At 37.6% G+C, this 16,089-nt stretch overlaps 1 protein-coding gene across 4 annotated transcripts in view; it reads left to right on the plus strand.

The window, feature by feature from the left end:
* Window positions 1–15,750, plus strand: part of LOC110465029 (formin-like protein CG32138) — a 67,003-nt gene extending 51,253 nt beyond the window's left edge. For 3 of the 4 annotated variants that reach the window (XM_021520592.1, XM_021520591.1, XM_021520593.1), the window contains 8 exons: window positions 1,975–2,043; window positions 2,669–2,749; window positions 3,777–3,906; window positions 4,243–4,418; window positions 5,382–5,483; window positions 6,639–6,740; window positions 8,138–8,243; window positions 8,615–15,750. In XM_021520592.1, coding sequence (XP_021376267.1) covers window positions 1,975–2,043; window positions 2,669–2,749; window positions 3,777–3,906; window positions 4,243–4,418; window positions 5,382–5,483; window positions 6,639–6,740; window positions 8,138–8,243; window positions 8,615–8,721 — 873 coding nt within the window. In that variant the 3' untranslated portion in view covers window positions 8,722–15,750. The remainder of the gene's footprint in view (window positions 1–1,974; window positions 2,044–2,668; window positions 2,750–3,776; window positions 3,907–4,242; window positions 4,419–5,381; window positions 5,484–6,638; window positions 6,741–8,137; window positions 8,244–8,614) is intronic. The other variant, XR_002464573.1, reaches the window with a different exon arrangement.
* The last annotated feature ends 339 nt before the right edge of the window (window positions 15,751–16,089 follow it).

Genomic DNA, 16,089 nt, shown 5'->3' on the forward strand with positions numbered 1-16,089 from the left:
CACACATGTTGTAGTATACATGACAATCACCTTTGCCCTAGACCACACATGTTGTTGTATCCATGACAATGACCTTTGCCCTAGGCCACACACGTTGTAGTATCCATGACAATGACATTTGCCCTAGACCACACATGTTGTAGTGTTGTAGTATCCATAACAATGACCTTTGCCTTAGACCTCACATGTTGTAGTATCCATGACAATGACCGTTGCCCTAGGCCATACACGTTGTAGTATCCATGACAATGACCTTTGTCCTAGACCACACATGTTGTAGTATACATGACAATGCCCTTTGCCCTAGACCACACATGTTGTAGTATACATGACACTGACCTTTGCCCTAGACCACACATGTTGAAGTATACATGACAATGACCTTTGCCCTTGACCACACATGTTGGAGTATCCATGACAGTGATATTTGCTCTAGACAACACATGTTGTAGTATACATGACAATGCCCTTTGCCCTAGACCACACATGTTGTAGTACCCATGACAGTGATATTTGCCCTAGACCACACATGTTGTAGTATCCATGACAGTGATATTTGTCCTAGACCACACATGTTGTAGTATCCAAGACAGTGATATTTGCCCTAGACCACACATGTTGTAGTGTTGTAGTATCCATAACAATGACCTTTGCCCAAGACCTCACATGTTGTAGTATCCATGACAATGACCTTTCCCCTAGACCGCACACGGTGTAGTATCCATGACATTGACCTTTGCCCTAGACCACACACATTGTAGTATCCTTGACAATGACCTTTGCCCTAGACCCCACGCGTTGTAGTATCCATGACAATGACCTTTGTCCTAGACCACACATGTTGTAGTATCCATGGCAGTGATATTTGCCCTAGACCACACATGTTGTAGTATACATGACACTGACCTTTGCCCTAGACCACACATGTTGAAGTATACATGACAATGACCTTTGCCCTTGACCACACATGTTGTAGTATCCATGACAGTGACATTTGTCCTAGACCACACACATTGTAGTATCCATGACAATGACCTTTGCTCTAGACCACACACGTTGTAGTATCCATGGCAATGACCTTTGCCCAAGACCACACACATTGTAGTATCCATGACAATGACCGTTGCCCTAGGCCACACACGTTGTAGTATCCATGACAATGACCGTTGCCCTAGGCCACATACGTTGTAGTATCCATGACAATGACCTTTCCCCTAGACCGCACACGGTGTAGTATCCATGACATTGACCTTTGCCCTAGACCACCCAGATTGTAGTATCCATGACAATGACCGTTGCCCTAGGCCACATACGTTGTAGTATCCATGACAATGACCTTTGTCCTAGACCACACATGTTGTAGTATCCATGGCAGTGATATTTGCCCTAGACCACACATGTTGTAGTGTTGTAGTATCCATAACAATGACCTTTGCCCTAGACCTCCCACGTTGTAGTATCCATGACAATGACCTTTGCCCTAGACCACACATGTTGTAGTATCCATGACAATGACCGTTGCCCTAGGCCACACACGTTGTAGTATCCATGACAATGACCTTTGCCCTAGACCTTTGCCCTTGACCACACATGTTGTAGTATCCATGACAGTGATATTTGCTCTAGACCACACATGTTGTAGTATACATGACAATGACCTTTGCCCTTGACCACACATGTTGTAGTATCCATGACAGTGATATTTGCTCTAGACCACACATGTTGTAGTATACATGACAATGACCTTTGCCCTAGACCACACATGTTGTAGTATCCATGACAATGACCTTTGACCAAGACCACACATAATAAAGTATCCATGACAGTGACCTTTGCCCTAGACCACACACGTAGTATCCATGACAATGACCTTTGCCCTAGACCACACATGTAGTATCCATGACAATGACCTTTCCCCTAGACCACACATGTTGTAGTATCCATGACAGTGATATTTGCCTTCTTGTTTTACAGCAAGTACATGCTGTGATAGCAGCCTCCATGTCTTTAAGGAATTCACAGAAAGTCAAGAAAATGTTGGAGGTATGTTTGTAATATCTGTCTATAGGTTTTTGTGGAAGCAACATGCTCTAGGATTGTTACAGTAAGTACAATAAAACATGGGTAAAACATACCCATGTGACCACCTATTTTAAGAGACCACTGTTGAATTTACCTACCGTAAATTTGTGGGTATAGTGCGCACTCGCGTATAGTGCACAGGTACCTTTTTGGGGTAAGATTTGAATGAAAATTGAAAAAAAAAATGGAAAAGAAAAACAAAATTCCTGAAAATAACCGGTATCAACTGGAAAAGTAGCATCAAAGGTAGCTTGGGGTTTATTTATTGGAGTGAACATACCCATGAAGGTCTTCCTCTGTAACGCTTGGAACGAGTGGATGATTGACATATCATAGAGATTTTATAGTGAACTGAACCTGTATTAAGAGGCCAACCGTGTTAAGGGACCATGTTTTGTCTTCATGAGGCTGGTCTTTTACAGGTTGGGCCCCGCCCTAAAATGGGGGGGGGGGGGGGGGGGCATATAGTGTTGCCCATGTCCGTTCCGTCCCATCCCATCCATGATTAGGGGCATTGATGTCTTACAGACAGTTGTATTAATGTTTCTTAAACCTGGATGACTACTTTGTATGTTTTGCCTTGCAGGTGATTCTGGCGATTGGTAACTACATGAATAGTTCTAAGAGGGGAGCAGTGTACGGCTTCAAACTCCAGAGCCTGGACATGGTCAGTATATATTGTCGTTCCTATCCATCTCAACCTTCTCTCATCAGCAAGTCTGACATACGGGATGCCATAACTTGTAGCATTCATGTTTTAATAAAAAGAAATAGGACTACATCGTTATATATTTACATCTCTCCCATATTCAGCATAGTAAACTCTTACTGCGTATAAATTAGCGTATACGCAATGAAAAAAAGGCTCGGCGGGTTGATACCTGTTTCAAATATGGTGCCATTCTTGCATCAGCGAGATGACTGTTTGATGATAGCCATTGTTTGGTTCCTTCAACATCTAGAAACATGGAACATTTTCGGGATCCATTATGTCTGATTATACAACAAAGAGATGCTGGAAAAGTTTTTATTCCATGGATGCTTATTCAAAATTCTTTGATGGTAAACAATGGCAGCTTCCTTTGGCGACGTTCGACCGCATCACTGTAAGAGCAGTGTGTCAATGCGTGTCGTAATGACCGTTATAAATGAATAAAAATGTTCAAACTGCTATTGATATTACTTTATAAAAAATCAAAAAGCATTGAAAAGAAGCAAATTAGTGCTGTTCACTGCATATTTTCTAAATTTACCAATATATCGTTGTAGATAATGATTCACTGGAACTATATTATCCTAGCAACCACGGCTACCGTAGTTACCATCGTAGCAGCCCGCTTCTTGACTGTTTTTTTCTTGTTATATCATTTGAATGTTATTTATGATGTAAATATAAGTTTTGACCTTCATTTGATGGTGTCAACGGTAATTTGAATGCTGAACTTTTTTTTATATACTTTTAGATATATATATACAATGTAGATATTAATTTGGAATGATCTTGACCCAGGCTGAATTTTCTGCAAACATTTCTGATTATTTAGTACCAGTTTGGTAACAGTTTTGTTGAATGAAGACAACAGTATTTGTGAGTAGTTTTGAAACCCTTTGTACTGTGTTAAGATTGCAAGTTTTTCTGACAGAGCCAGAAATGACCAGTTTCCCTCAGACTAACATTGATGTTTTAATTCCAGCTAATGGATACAAAGTCAGCGGACAAGAAGACCACACTTGTCCACTACCTGGCTCAAACAGTCAATGAAAAGTTCATGGACATCGTAAACTTTGAATCAGAGCTGCGCTTCTTGGAGAAAGCTGCTGTTGGTATGTATTAGTGGAGGTATCAATGGGTGTTCTGTTATATATTGAACAAAAATTTGTATTAAATTCTGATCAAATGTTTACACGGAATGTAAGTCTTGTCAATTAAACCTCAGACACAATCTTGAACACATCAAATAAATCAAGCCATTTTTTACTAGCTACAATGTGAAGACTCGTGTAGTGTTGTATAATGTTTCTGTGATGTGACCGGTGTAGTGTTGTATATTGTCTGTGATGTGATTGAGGAATTTTTAACCTTTCACAGGCAGGCTGGGTCTTCTGAAAAATGATATAACAAGGAAATGCTTAACAGCAGTGGTGTGTTTGACTTTGTAGTATCACTGGAGAATATTCTCACCGACGTGCATGATTTGGAAAAGGGGATGGAATCTACCAAGCGTGAATTCGATGCACGGAAACATGCCCGAGACCAACCACCTATTCTAAAAGATTTCTTACAAAACTCGGAAGAAAAGCTTAAAAAATTGCAGGGTGATGTTAAAACCGCTCAGGTATGTAAAATAGGTATTGGTTATCTCCCGCTCAAACAGTTGGCGGGGGATATTAGAAATGGGGTCTGCCAGTGTGTGCGAACAGTTGGCGGGGGATACTAGAAATGGGGTCTGCCGGTGTGTGCGTGCGTGCGTGCGTCCATCCGTCCATGCACCTGGTTAAGAAGAATTGCTCTCATCTATATCTTGCTTACTACAAATGCTATATTGATTATGCTTGTATCAATTGTGTATCGAGGGTTGCTCCACTGAATGCATATTGCGGATGCTGATTTTGAGCTTTATTTTACGCTTAATGTTTTTAATGAATTTTGCATTGCAAGCGGGGGATATCGATGACAGCGTCTTCTTGTTCAGTTCATGCAGAAAATGAGAAAGAAAATACGCATGTAGAGGAATTGCTGTATTGCAATACCTTAAGCAGGATTATTTTAACAAAAACATATTCATTTGAAAACAATTTAATCAAACTTTCAGCTTAACTTGCCCTATGGAAAGTGAACTTATGGCAAAGAGTTCTTTGTTTGTTATCGACTTGTTTTCTAAAACACTGGTGGGGAATGGCAGAAGTAAATCTAATTTGGCATTGATCATCTGTAGGACAAGGAGATTTGGTGTTGTAGAAACTAATAGAGAAGAGTGTGACTTCGGAGTTACAAATTCCAAGTTGGTGGAAGTATTTCAACTTGGTTAAGTTCAAAGAAGAAAAGCAACAGGTGTCGGAATCTGCAGGTCAAATGTACCTCTTGTTTTTAGTGTGATAGAGCACCATTGCTGTTAAATAAATACTTTACTCGAAATAAAAGCAGTTACATTTGCTTCAATAAAAAAGCATTGTTTCTAATCCATTTATTAAGTTGATGTGATATGTACACCATTTTATCATAGAAATGAGTATTAGGTTTACACATATGAAAGTAATTAATGTTGCATGTGTACAACAAATATATCTCAATGTTCCAGGATTCATACAAGAGAGTGGTGGAGTTTTTCGGAGAGAACCCTCGTACGGTGTCCCCACAAACTTTCTTCTCACAGTTTGTAAGATTTGTCGGTGCTTTCAAGGTAAGTCACTGCCAAAGATTAATAGAATCTTCCCCCTACCTTAAGGGTGTGACAGAGAAATCTCCAACCCGAGGGTAGATGTTTTTTGGTTGTCTAACCCGAGGCTCTGCCAAGCGTTAGACAACCAAACAAATCACCCTGACGGTTGGAGATTTCACTGTTACACCCCCAATGTAAGGGATGATTATTTTTCTCCCATCCTATTATTTCAGTCACAGCTCCACCGACAGTAGTCTACCATGTTTGTAAACAAAAAAACATGTTGGGTATGCATATCGTCATTCTCTTTTGATGACGTCACAATTACCGATGACACATTCTAATGACGTCACAATTGAACACGTGCTAATCGGCACGAGGCTATATCCCCCTAGGGGGTGACAAGCTGATCTTTCCCGGGTAAAACAGGAGACACACCTGTGAAGGCTGGGAGAAAAAAGTTTAAGTTGCCAAGAAATCTTGTCTTGAAATGTGTAAGAGGAAAGGTGTTTATGTTGGTGATATCAGGGCTGTTTTCGTTTATCGCTGTCCAAAAGGTTGAACCGGTCGGATAAGAGTTGTTCGTTTATGAAATAAGGTCGAGCGCATAATTGTCTGATGCTGCTTTCAGGCGAGCCTTGACCAAGCCTTGCAAGGCCTGCATAAACTTGTGCAGGTCCGTCAGGATTTATACCTGAAAATATTACATTTAAAAACGGACGTACCGGTTGTTCTGCATATTAACGAACAGGCCCCTGGTCTTCATATTTATAATAAGAATGCTAAATATATACTGATTTACATTGTGAAATATGAGATACATATGGGAAATGTATATCTGATGATAGTGTGTTCTCTCGCACAAGACAAATATATCTACATTTTTCCCGGAATGGGATTTCTCATGTCACACCCTAGGGAAAAGCAAGCTACACATTGTGATCCAAAACAGTGTTATTAAGGCTTCACAGTGAAAACAGTTTGGATGACTTCACGTTTTATTATCAAAAAACTCAACCATCAAGGTATTATCCAAATAAAGCTCTTCATGCTGGACATGTAGGAATCTTATCAGTGGGGTTTACATTTTTTGTCTCATCCACTGGGTAAAGAGAGATTAACAATCTGAGCAGAGAGATGTGTGGCTGATATCGTTATTTTCTCTGCTGTTCACAGCAAGCAATGACTGACCTCGAAAAGAAGCGAAGGATGGAGTCTGCTGCCATGGAGGAGGTCATGCCCAGTTCCCAAGGACGCAAGAACAAGAAAGTCACAGCGGTCAGTATAGGTCAAGGTCAAATTACATCAGAGTCGCACACTAGTATAGGTCATGGTCAGTGACCTGTGAAGGTCTAGGTCATACAGACTAGCAGGGTAACAAGGTAAAATATGCTATAAGGGGTTAAGTTGATCTCATAAAAAGATATTCTAGATCAGTGTATGGTAACACCACTGAATGAGGTAATGTATATCCATATAGGTCACTGTCACAAATATAAGCTTACATGTCCTTCGTAAAAGTGCAGTTGATAATAGCTTCCACTGTTAAACCACATTTTCCATGTTAAATGTTCACACAAGGAATTACTGGTTCTGCTTACTGCATATTTAATATCATTCACTCTGTAATGAAGGTCGATAAAGGTAAAAAGAAAATTGGGGAAATCATTTCCCATTTTACTGAATATAGCAGTCCGAGTTAACAATTCTCCAATATTTCTGAAAGGACGTATTTCTCTGACTTGTTATGTAAATTGTATTGCCGTTACAGGATTCAGTGTTTCTGGCCTTTTCCAGGCAGTTCCCCAAATAGCGGGGTTGTAAGTGTTGTCTATCCCTGAGTTTTCCTGACAGATCCTCAAGTCATCCTTTTGATATGAACTCTCTTACCCAGATTGCTTTTGGCAGAGACAAAATTCCAGACCTGTTTCTATAAACTGTATTGTTTCAACATTTTGTTAATGGTCAAACTCCTATTTGGAACCCAAACCCTATTAAGTCTATGTCCCTCATGACATGGATTGCCTGACAAATCCCATCCAGTCAGAAATGAAAATTGTAAGCCACTTAATACATTTCCATAGCAAAGATTCAAACCCATGTTGTAGCCTTTTTGCCCACAAGCCCATTTTCTTCTCCGTCCTTTGTTCTCTTTCCAGTAAACCTCTCTAAAGGTGATACTTCTCTGTCTAAGTGTTTCTGACGAAACAGTCTTGACCTTAAAAAAAATTGAATTTGTTACTAAGAAAATGAAAGCAAGTGTACTCTGTCTTAGGTGGCCATTATCTAAAGCAACTCTTTACAGATTGATATGTAAAATTATGAAGAACACAGTTACCCTGATTGTTTTAAGTCCCCACCAGAATCACTAGAGGGGCTTGTGATTTGCACTCTGGTTGTTTATAAGCCTGTCCATGTGTCACTTTGACCCCAGTGGTGACTGGAGTTGATGATTCACTCTTTGTAAGAAATTCACCAAGACCCCAGTTGCGAATTTTCTGTGTACAGGTTTGACAAAGATCGGAGCTTGATAACTCACTGTATTAATGTTTCGCAAAGACAATAGTTGATGAATCACTCTTTGTAAGCATTCCATTAAGACCACAGTTGTGATGGTTGTAGGAACATTCAACAAAGATCTGACCTTAGTTGATGACTTTCTGTCTTTGTTTCAGGAGGCTGTGGTGTCTGAACTGAAGACAAGAAACAAACAGATCAAGGAGAAGAAGCTGTTGGGCAAGGATGAGGTTTACCACGGGGCTCTCGAGGACATCCTACTGGGTAGGTAGAATAGATCCTTTATAAAGTAGAGTTGAACTGTTAAAAGCTAGGGTTTAACCACACTTACTGACTCTCTATGACTTTTAAATGTTAATGGGCTTACAGCAGACACCTTTAAACTGATCCTGCTTCTTATGTACAGCTCAAAGATAGTTATGCCATGTTAACTCATTCACCCCTGAAGACACATTTGAACTCTCCCAAATCAAAGGTCGGAATAGTTCATTATGAAATTTCAGGGCTGAATGAGTTAATGAGATAGGAAAGATTATCAGACTACATTCATGCACTACTACACAAGTCATTACAGAGCTGTTACTTTTCCTGGATATTTAAGATGAATTATATATTTTGTAATTTGGTTCTTGTAGATCTGAAGAATGAGCCATATCGCCGTGCAGATGGTGTGAGGAGAAGTCAGCGACGTCGTGTTGAAGAGGCACTAGCACCTACTTACACCCACAACGAACATTTCTAGTTATCTTTCGGGCCACATTCACATCCAAACATGAGTAGTTCTCTAGCTAGTACTGAGACATCCTTGTGTATGTCAGTTTGTGCAGTGGGTGTTTCCACACTGCTGAACCAACCGCATGTTAGCCTTGTGGAAACAAACTATCGCAATATGGGAGGCTAACCTAGAAGATGAAACAGGTTTAAGTAACGTTGAGCGATTGCCTCACATGAAGTTTCTGTTTCTAGGCCTACGGTTCACATTACAGATATATTTGATGTTGAAATGCATCTTAAAAAGTTGCATTGCCAACATGGACTCATATGTTCACACATATAAATCTCATTTTACTATACATTCACACATACAAACCTCATGTGCACAGAATTATTCTGACATTACTTTTAGTCAGGCCATGAATGAATGGCTTCTGATTGGCTGATAAGGACTAATAGAAAAGGAGCTAGCTTCTGGTGGTTGGTTGCTGTCATATGATTGAAAGAACTAACTTCGCTGCTGATTCAATGAAAGGAGCTTGCCGCTGATTGGTTGCTGTTATATATGCAGATATGATGGGAGGGACTAAATTTTAATAGTTTTCTTCCATCTAGAAATGTCACAGACACTTTATATAATATATAGATATTTCTAGTCGCCATTCATTGATAAACAGGCTTTTTTTCTGTTGTGTATCTGTTGTAGAATTAACATATGTGTTGTCCAATTTTAAATTGTGAGAAAATGTTGCATCCTATATTTTTTAAATGAATGTTTGAAAAATCAGGTTTTATTTTAATATCAGAAATTGATATATTTGCAAGGTTGGCTGTATTTGGGTTGTGTAGACAACTAGGCTGTACCCATCACACAATTGTCATGTACTGACACACTAATGTCCAAGTGTAGTCTGCAATAAGTATTAGAGTCTAACAAAATGTCTGTTAAATCCAGAGTACTTCTGTATTAGTCAGAAATTTTGAAACTCTGATAGCTGTAGAAAGAAATTCAACTATGGTTTCTGCAGCTAAACCTTTGCATGCTGATAGAAGTGTCCCTAAAATGGAAAGTCTTTTAATAGATCTCAACTAGAGTTATTTAATGATTTTTATTTACATTGTATTGTAAACAAACAACAGTTTGGAAGTAACCTTCAGCTAAAGCTTGTTTGTTTTATATTAAACAGTTGTACAAATTTGATCAGAAAATGAATTTAAAACCAAGATAAAGCGTTATTTTGATATAAAACCCCAACTTTTCTTTGTAGTGAAACATAAAGCAAGAATTCAGACTTCACTAAAAAAAATAAGTTTTGAGTAAAAGATAAATTACAGTTTTCTTTTTCGTAAATGAAACAAAAAAAACAATAACAAACCACACAGCCAGAAGAGTAAACATGAGTCACCTGCATTTAGAAAAATATATTCTAATTTAGATATTGCAACCTGATGTTGCACTGTCTTGCTTTAAATGTAGCGCATGTGTACTGCAGCTTGCCATAAGTTAATGATCATTATTCCGCTAATTTATGTTATATGTATTCATGTTATCATTTACACTTTATTAGTCATCACAAAGATTTATGTCTATCAATTATTGCTTTTCAGCCATACAAATACGAACATTTTATAACTTATCTATGTCTTGCTTGAGGAACAAATGGCCAGTTGTCAAAAAGTCATTTGATATATATCCATGTATATGTATAATTGAAACAATTATACCATTTAACAACCCATTTGGAAGTATTGGTCGGAGGTGGGATCTCGGTGGCTTGGCACTTAAAATTAAATTAAGATTATTTCAGTAAATACTGGAATAGTGGAAATTATTGTGATATTGAAATGTTCCTCGACTCCCATTTGAGGAAAATTTGTGTAAAAATAGGCACACATGAGTATATAGATTTATCGTACATCTTTAGAAATATATTAATAATGTCCATGGCCTGCTGGATACCCAACCTACTCGGTAGTGAAGCAGACATAAAACCATGTGATTGGTACAATGAAAATATATAAACAAACTGGATGACGTTCTGAAATTGTGAACTATTAACTATGACATCATAATAAAAATCAGTTGCCTGGCCATGGATGAGATTTAGCGTGATGGAAAGACCTTCAACTGAGACTTAAAATAATAGTATATATGGATTTCAGAACCACTAACAATGTGAGAACTTCCGTATTGCCATCAGTGTGAAGAGCCGCTACACAAATATTTCTACATGCTAGACTTTCTACTTCTACTGTATGTGAAGGTGTTGACATAGGGTGGATGGGAGATGTTGTTTTGTATGGGACACGCTGTGATATATACACATGATGACTATAGATACATGTATTTCAACATTGATTTGTAATTAGAAAGTAGTTTTTTCTTCCTGTTGTCGCAAAACTTAATAGAAAGTTCAAATTAACAAGTAATTTGAACACTTGTTTTATATAAAATCTTCTGCTGACGAGACCAATGCATTTGTGTTAACGCCATGGTTGTTTAACCTTTGACCTGTTGGGTATGGTGAGGTGCTGTTTTTGACCAGTGACGTGGTTTGTCTGATGTGTTCATGTCTATAAATACTCTTGTCATCTATCATCCGAGCCTCACCCATCAACCTCTCGTCTCCTTAGCAGTTAAAGATACATAGGTACATATATACAACACACAATTAAATACTCCATTTCTCATGCTCAGTTTCTCAGATCTTCTTTGCTTTGAAATACAAATTTAAGGTTTTTCCTACTTCAGTAGTTAAGGAACTAAACTTCTCCACATATTGTATGCCGGGAAATTTTTACCCAGTCAAATATTTGCCTTTCAGCAGTGGAATCCATCTTATTCCAGTACTAACTCGGCCCTTCACATGTTATTTCTATATATGATATCTGCTCTCATGATAAATTTGCCGTCAATACAGAAAGGCAAAAGTTCAAATGCAGCAAATGTTTTCAAGTACACAGTACTTTTCCATTGTTTAGAAGAACTGATTTATAAATAGGGAGAAGAGCCAAGGCCGTTCCAATATTAAGTAGGATCCTTTTGTTGGGTGTTGGCTGGACTGAATTTAGTTACAAAGAATTTAAAATTCAGATGTACTGCTGTTTATAAGGGGAAATAAGACGTATTAATGATTTGTAATCTCATGCCATTAAAATAAGTATTTTTAACTGCGCAATCTCTCATAAATGCTTGCCAAAGATAACTTAATTCGTCACAGTAGTATATGTTTTTTCCCCATAAAGTTTTAGACTTCATTTGTAAAAGTGTATTTATTATTTGCAATTATCTGACATATTGGAAGAAAGGTCATAATATGTTGTGTTCAATAGGTGTTGTGGATCAACCTTGGTGTGTGGTGGCCAGGATACTTCCCAGTAGAGACATGGTGGGTGGTGATATTATTGGTGGCATTTCCCCGTAGTTTAGAGGTGACTGTAAATAGCACATTGTTGTACAGTGTCCGCTGTGGTCCAACACTCACTATCCTACTCATTCCTGTTATGTACTTTAATACGGAGTTAACATCTCTGTATTGCAGATAATCTTCTAATGACCTTAATTAACATTAGTCGTTTATTAAATAGGGACGGACCAGGTATACTGATGTTTCTATAGGGACGCGCCAGGTAAACTGATGTTTCTATAGGGACGCACCAGGTAAACTGATGTTTCTATAGGGACGCACCAGGTAAACTGATGTTTCTATAGGGACGCACCAGGTAAACTGATGTTTCTATAGGGACGCACCAGGTAAACTGATGTTTCTATAGGGACGCACCAGGTAAACTGATGTTTCTATAGGGACGCACCAGGTAAACTGATGTTTCTATAGGGACGCACCAGGTAAACTGATGTTTCTATAGGGACGCACCAGGTAAACTGATGTTTCTATAGGGACGCACCAGGTAAACTGATGTTTCTATAGGGACGCACCAGGTAAACTGATGTTTCTATAGGGACGCACCAGGTAAACTGATGTTTCTATAGGGACGCACCAGGTAAACTGATGTTTCTAGAGAGCCTTGACAAACACTTTCAAGAACTTCATTAACATTTGCAGGTATGTCAGGCTTCGTTGCTGAAATTGTACATTTAAAAAATTGGAGGAACCAGTTTATCCACATAAATGAACAGGTCCCTGATGCCAATGACTCAAGAAAAAGGTTGATAGAATATAACTTAGAGCCAAATATTGAAAGAACATTAATATATACAGTATGTAATGTATCAGAGGAGGTGATGCTAGACATACACGTCTATCTTGTATACCAGTATAAACTACAAGAAGCTTTACAGTCATAGTTCACATTTAAGTCCTATAAAATAGGAAGTTTTCAAACAAGATTATAGACAAGAACATTTATGTTCTAAACATGAAAACATAAATTAATATAAAAAAAAAAATCTTTCACAAAATGAAACCTTTTCTTCCCAGCTAGTAATATCATTATTTATAGCATAATATATTATACTGAGGTTTCTTTTCTGAGACCTTTTTGCCCGTGTTTCTTTTAAGAAATACCAAACCGTTCTTACAAGAACAATTACCAAAACCATCCCAACATAAGTGGTTTGGTTAAAACTTGATTAGTGCTTGTTTAGTTTTTAACATTTTAGGGTAAGTCGGGCTAAAGTGAGATTGATACGTAATAGTATCACATAGGGTGGGGGGCGTCGGTGTTGTCTTCAGGTCTTAAACTGTCTACGCAAGTTTGTCAAAGTCAATCAGCATTTAAAAGTCTTCCAGTTACTAGATTGTCACTTCAGTAAATATTTCATATCATACTTCATAAAATCTAAAAGGTCACCAAATATATTTAGCTGCTGTTCCGTTCAAGACGGCCGTTCCCAATATCAACTTGTTGTCATTAATTGTGTAAGTTTATATCGCTGTAAAATGCTACTAACACAGATTTTATTTTACAAATTACTTTTCATCAATAAGGTTGATATTAAGTAAGCTTCCGTCAGTGAAGACACTTATAGTTGTTATGAAATTGTTTTATTAATAAGATTTTGGTGCATTATTAATATTTCTGTAACGTTTTGAACATGCATAGAATACTTACCATTATTACTTCAAATCACCTCTAACCTGTTATAAGGGGTAAATTTCTCTCAACACTTGATAGAAATACTTACCGCGTCAAGTTGAGTTGAGCCTTTTGGAGAGTAGATATCTGATTTAAGTGGCACACGAACCAGGTAGCAAGAATTGATCGGTCTTTAGAATTTGTTACTAAAGCTAAGTGGAATCATGTCTGTGATGTCATCAAGGGGGTCAATGTCATAATCATCAAAACACTATCATGTTATTGAGATTCAGTGTCTTCAAACAGATATTTTGTAATCATTAGCTGTAATCGGAAAAGAAAAAAGACAACTCATCAAGTTTGTAAATTCATTAAATGTGTGAATTGATTTAAAAGTTAAAGATTTTTGTTGATATTTTTACATGGATTGATTGATGATGAGAATCAAAGGTTGAGGATTCCTGTTGAAAGATGAGGCAAGTTTGTACTAGCCATTATGTAGAACAGGAAACAGGATTAATGCAATGTGTTGTATGCTTAAGGAGATGCACATTGTTACTGGGTAGGACCGGAATCAAAACCCAATTGTACATTAAAGGAATTTAATATTATTGGTAGAATTATGAAAATTATTCAGACATAACGTAAATTCATAGTGCTTTTGATTACACAGTTTTGATATTATCTAGGAGACAGGTTTGTTCTGTGTATCAATTTGTAGTATGATGATGCAGCTTCTTCAGCAAGGAATCCTGTTATGCAAAGTTCGACTGTTTCGGTCAGAGAAAAGCAATTAGAAACGTTTTGGACAGTAAAATATGAATACAATGATGCTGAAAGTTAGTTCAGGTCATTAGAATGTGATAGTAACCACTAGAAAAACCCCAGTAAATATTCCATACATATTTACTAAAACGAAATATTTAAGTTTTGTGATTGCTGAATTAAAGAAAATGTAAACTTGAAGGGTGAGGAGTGAATGGTCTTTGTACTATTTTGTGATGCATGGAAAAATGCTACTTTTGTGACATCAAAATATGTACATTTTGAGGCCGTTTTGTGTGTGTGGTTGTGGTAAGGTTCAAGGTGTAGTGACAGCTACCAGATACAGAAGTATTGTCTAATCTGATAGTATACAGTGTACAGTTACAAAACAGATGGTTTTATATGTTTAACTATTTGGATGCAGAGTTACCGACATTGTAAAAGGTATGCTTGCTATTTTCCACAAATAATGTGATATAAATGATATCTAGCTTGACAGTTTTAACTCATTCACCCCTGAAGACATTTGAACTCTTTCAGTTCAAAGGTTGGATTAGTTCATTATGAAATTTCAGGGGTGAATGAGTTAACCACACAAACAAAATTGTCCAAAGACTGTTCCGACCTGGAACATTTTATTGGTCTGTAAATCTAGATTTCTCGTTACTCTACAAGGAGAATGAGAATCGTATCCATACTTCGGCACTTGTAAACAATTGGCCTCAAATTACGCAGATAGGAGTATTGATAAGCACTTGGCCCATGGGCTTAGTTTTCGCTGATAATGAAGTTAATGAACAAATATTCAATTCTATGTAATGGTATCCACTGGTTTGATATGTTTGCCAAAATAATATTTATATGAATATTGATACAGAGTACTTGTTGCTAAACAGTAAAGCATTTAGTCATCATATACCTATTTTTTACATTCCTTTTCATAGTAAAGAGAGTATTAGATTTTTTTTCTACTTTATCAGATTAAAAAAAAAGGCATCACTTTACCAGCACTGAGAACAGTGCTAAAATATATATATGTTGGACCAATAATAGGCCACGCTTAGGGAAGTGGTCTAAACATTGATCACTGCACCACTTCTCATTGGGGGCAGCTGACTCGGCAACAGAGTCTGGCTTTTATTACAATCCAAGATGTTTTTTTGTACAGATTGCAAGACAACACAACATCCAATGTATTTAAAGTATTCATACATTTTACAATGCAATTTGTAAAATAAAATGAAATATCCTATTATTAGTGTCTTGGTGTTGTTTGTTTCCTTCAGGCTAAAACACAGATGTTTAGGTGACCCGAGACAAAGTCTAATGTGACTTACTGCGATTGCCTTTTTGTGTGTCGTCGACTTGCATCCATAAACAATTCATACGGACCACTGGACCAATTTGATGAAATGATAATAATTCGAGGTTCTTATATACCGCTTTATCACATTCTAGTTCGTAGTTCGCCTCAAAGCGGTTCACAAATTATTATCCGTGGTTATAGGGCCTTTGCAACCAGCCAATATCTTTCTCAACTCCCTGGGGAGCATACAGCCGGAGCTGCCATTTCGGCGCTAACAGCTAGCATTCA

The sequence above is a fragment of the Mizuhopecten yessoensis genome, unplaced genomic scaffold (assembly GCF_002113885.1).
Source record: "Mizuhopecten yessoensis strain PY_sf001 unplaced genomic scaffold, ASM211388v2 scaffold11047, whole genome shotgun sequence".
In the NCBI taxonomy this organism is placed as follows: Eukaryota; Metazoa; Mollusca; class Bivalvia; order Pectinida; family Pectinidae; genus Mizuhopecten; species Mizuhopecten yessoensis.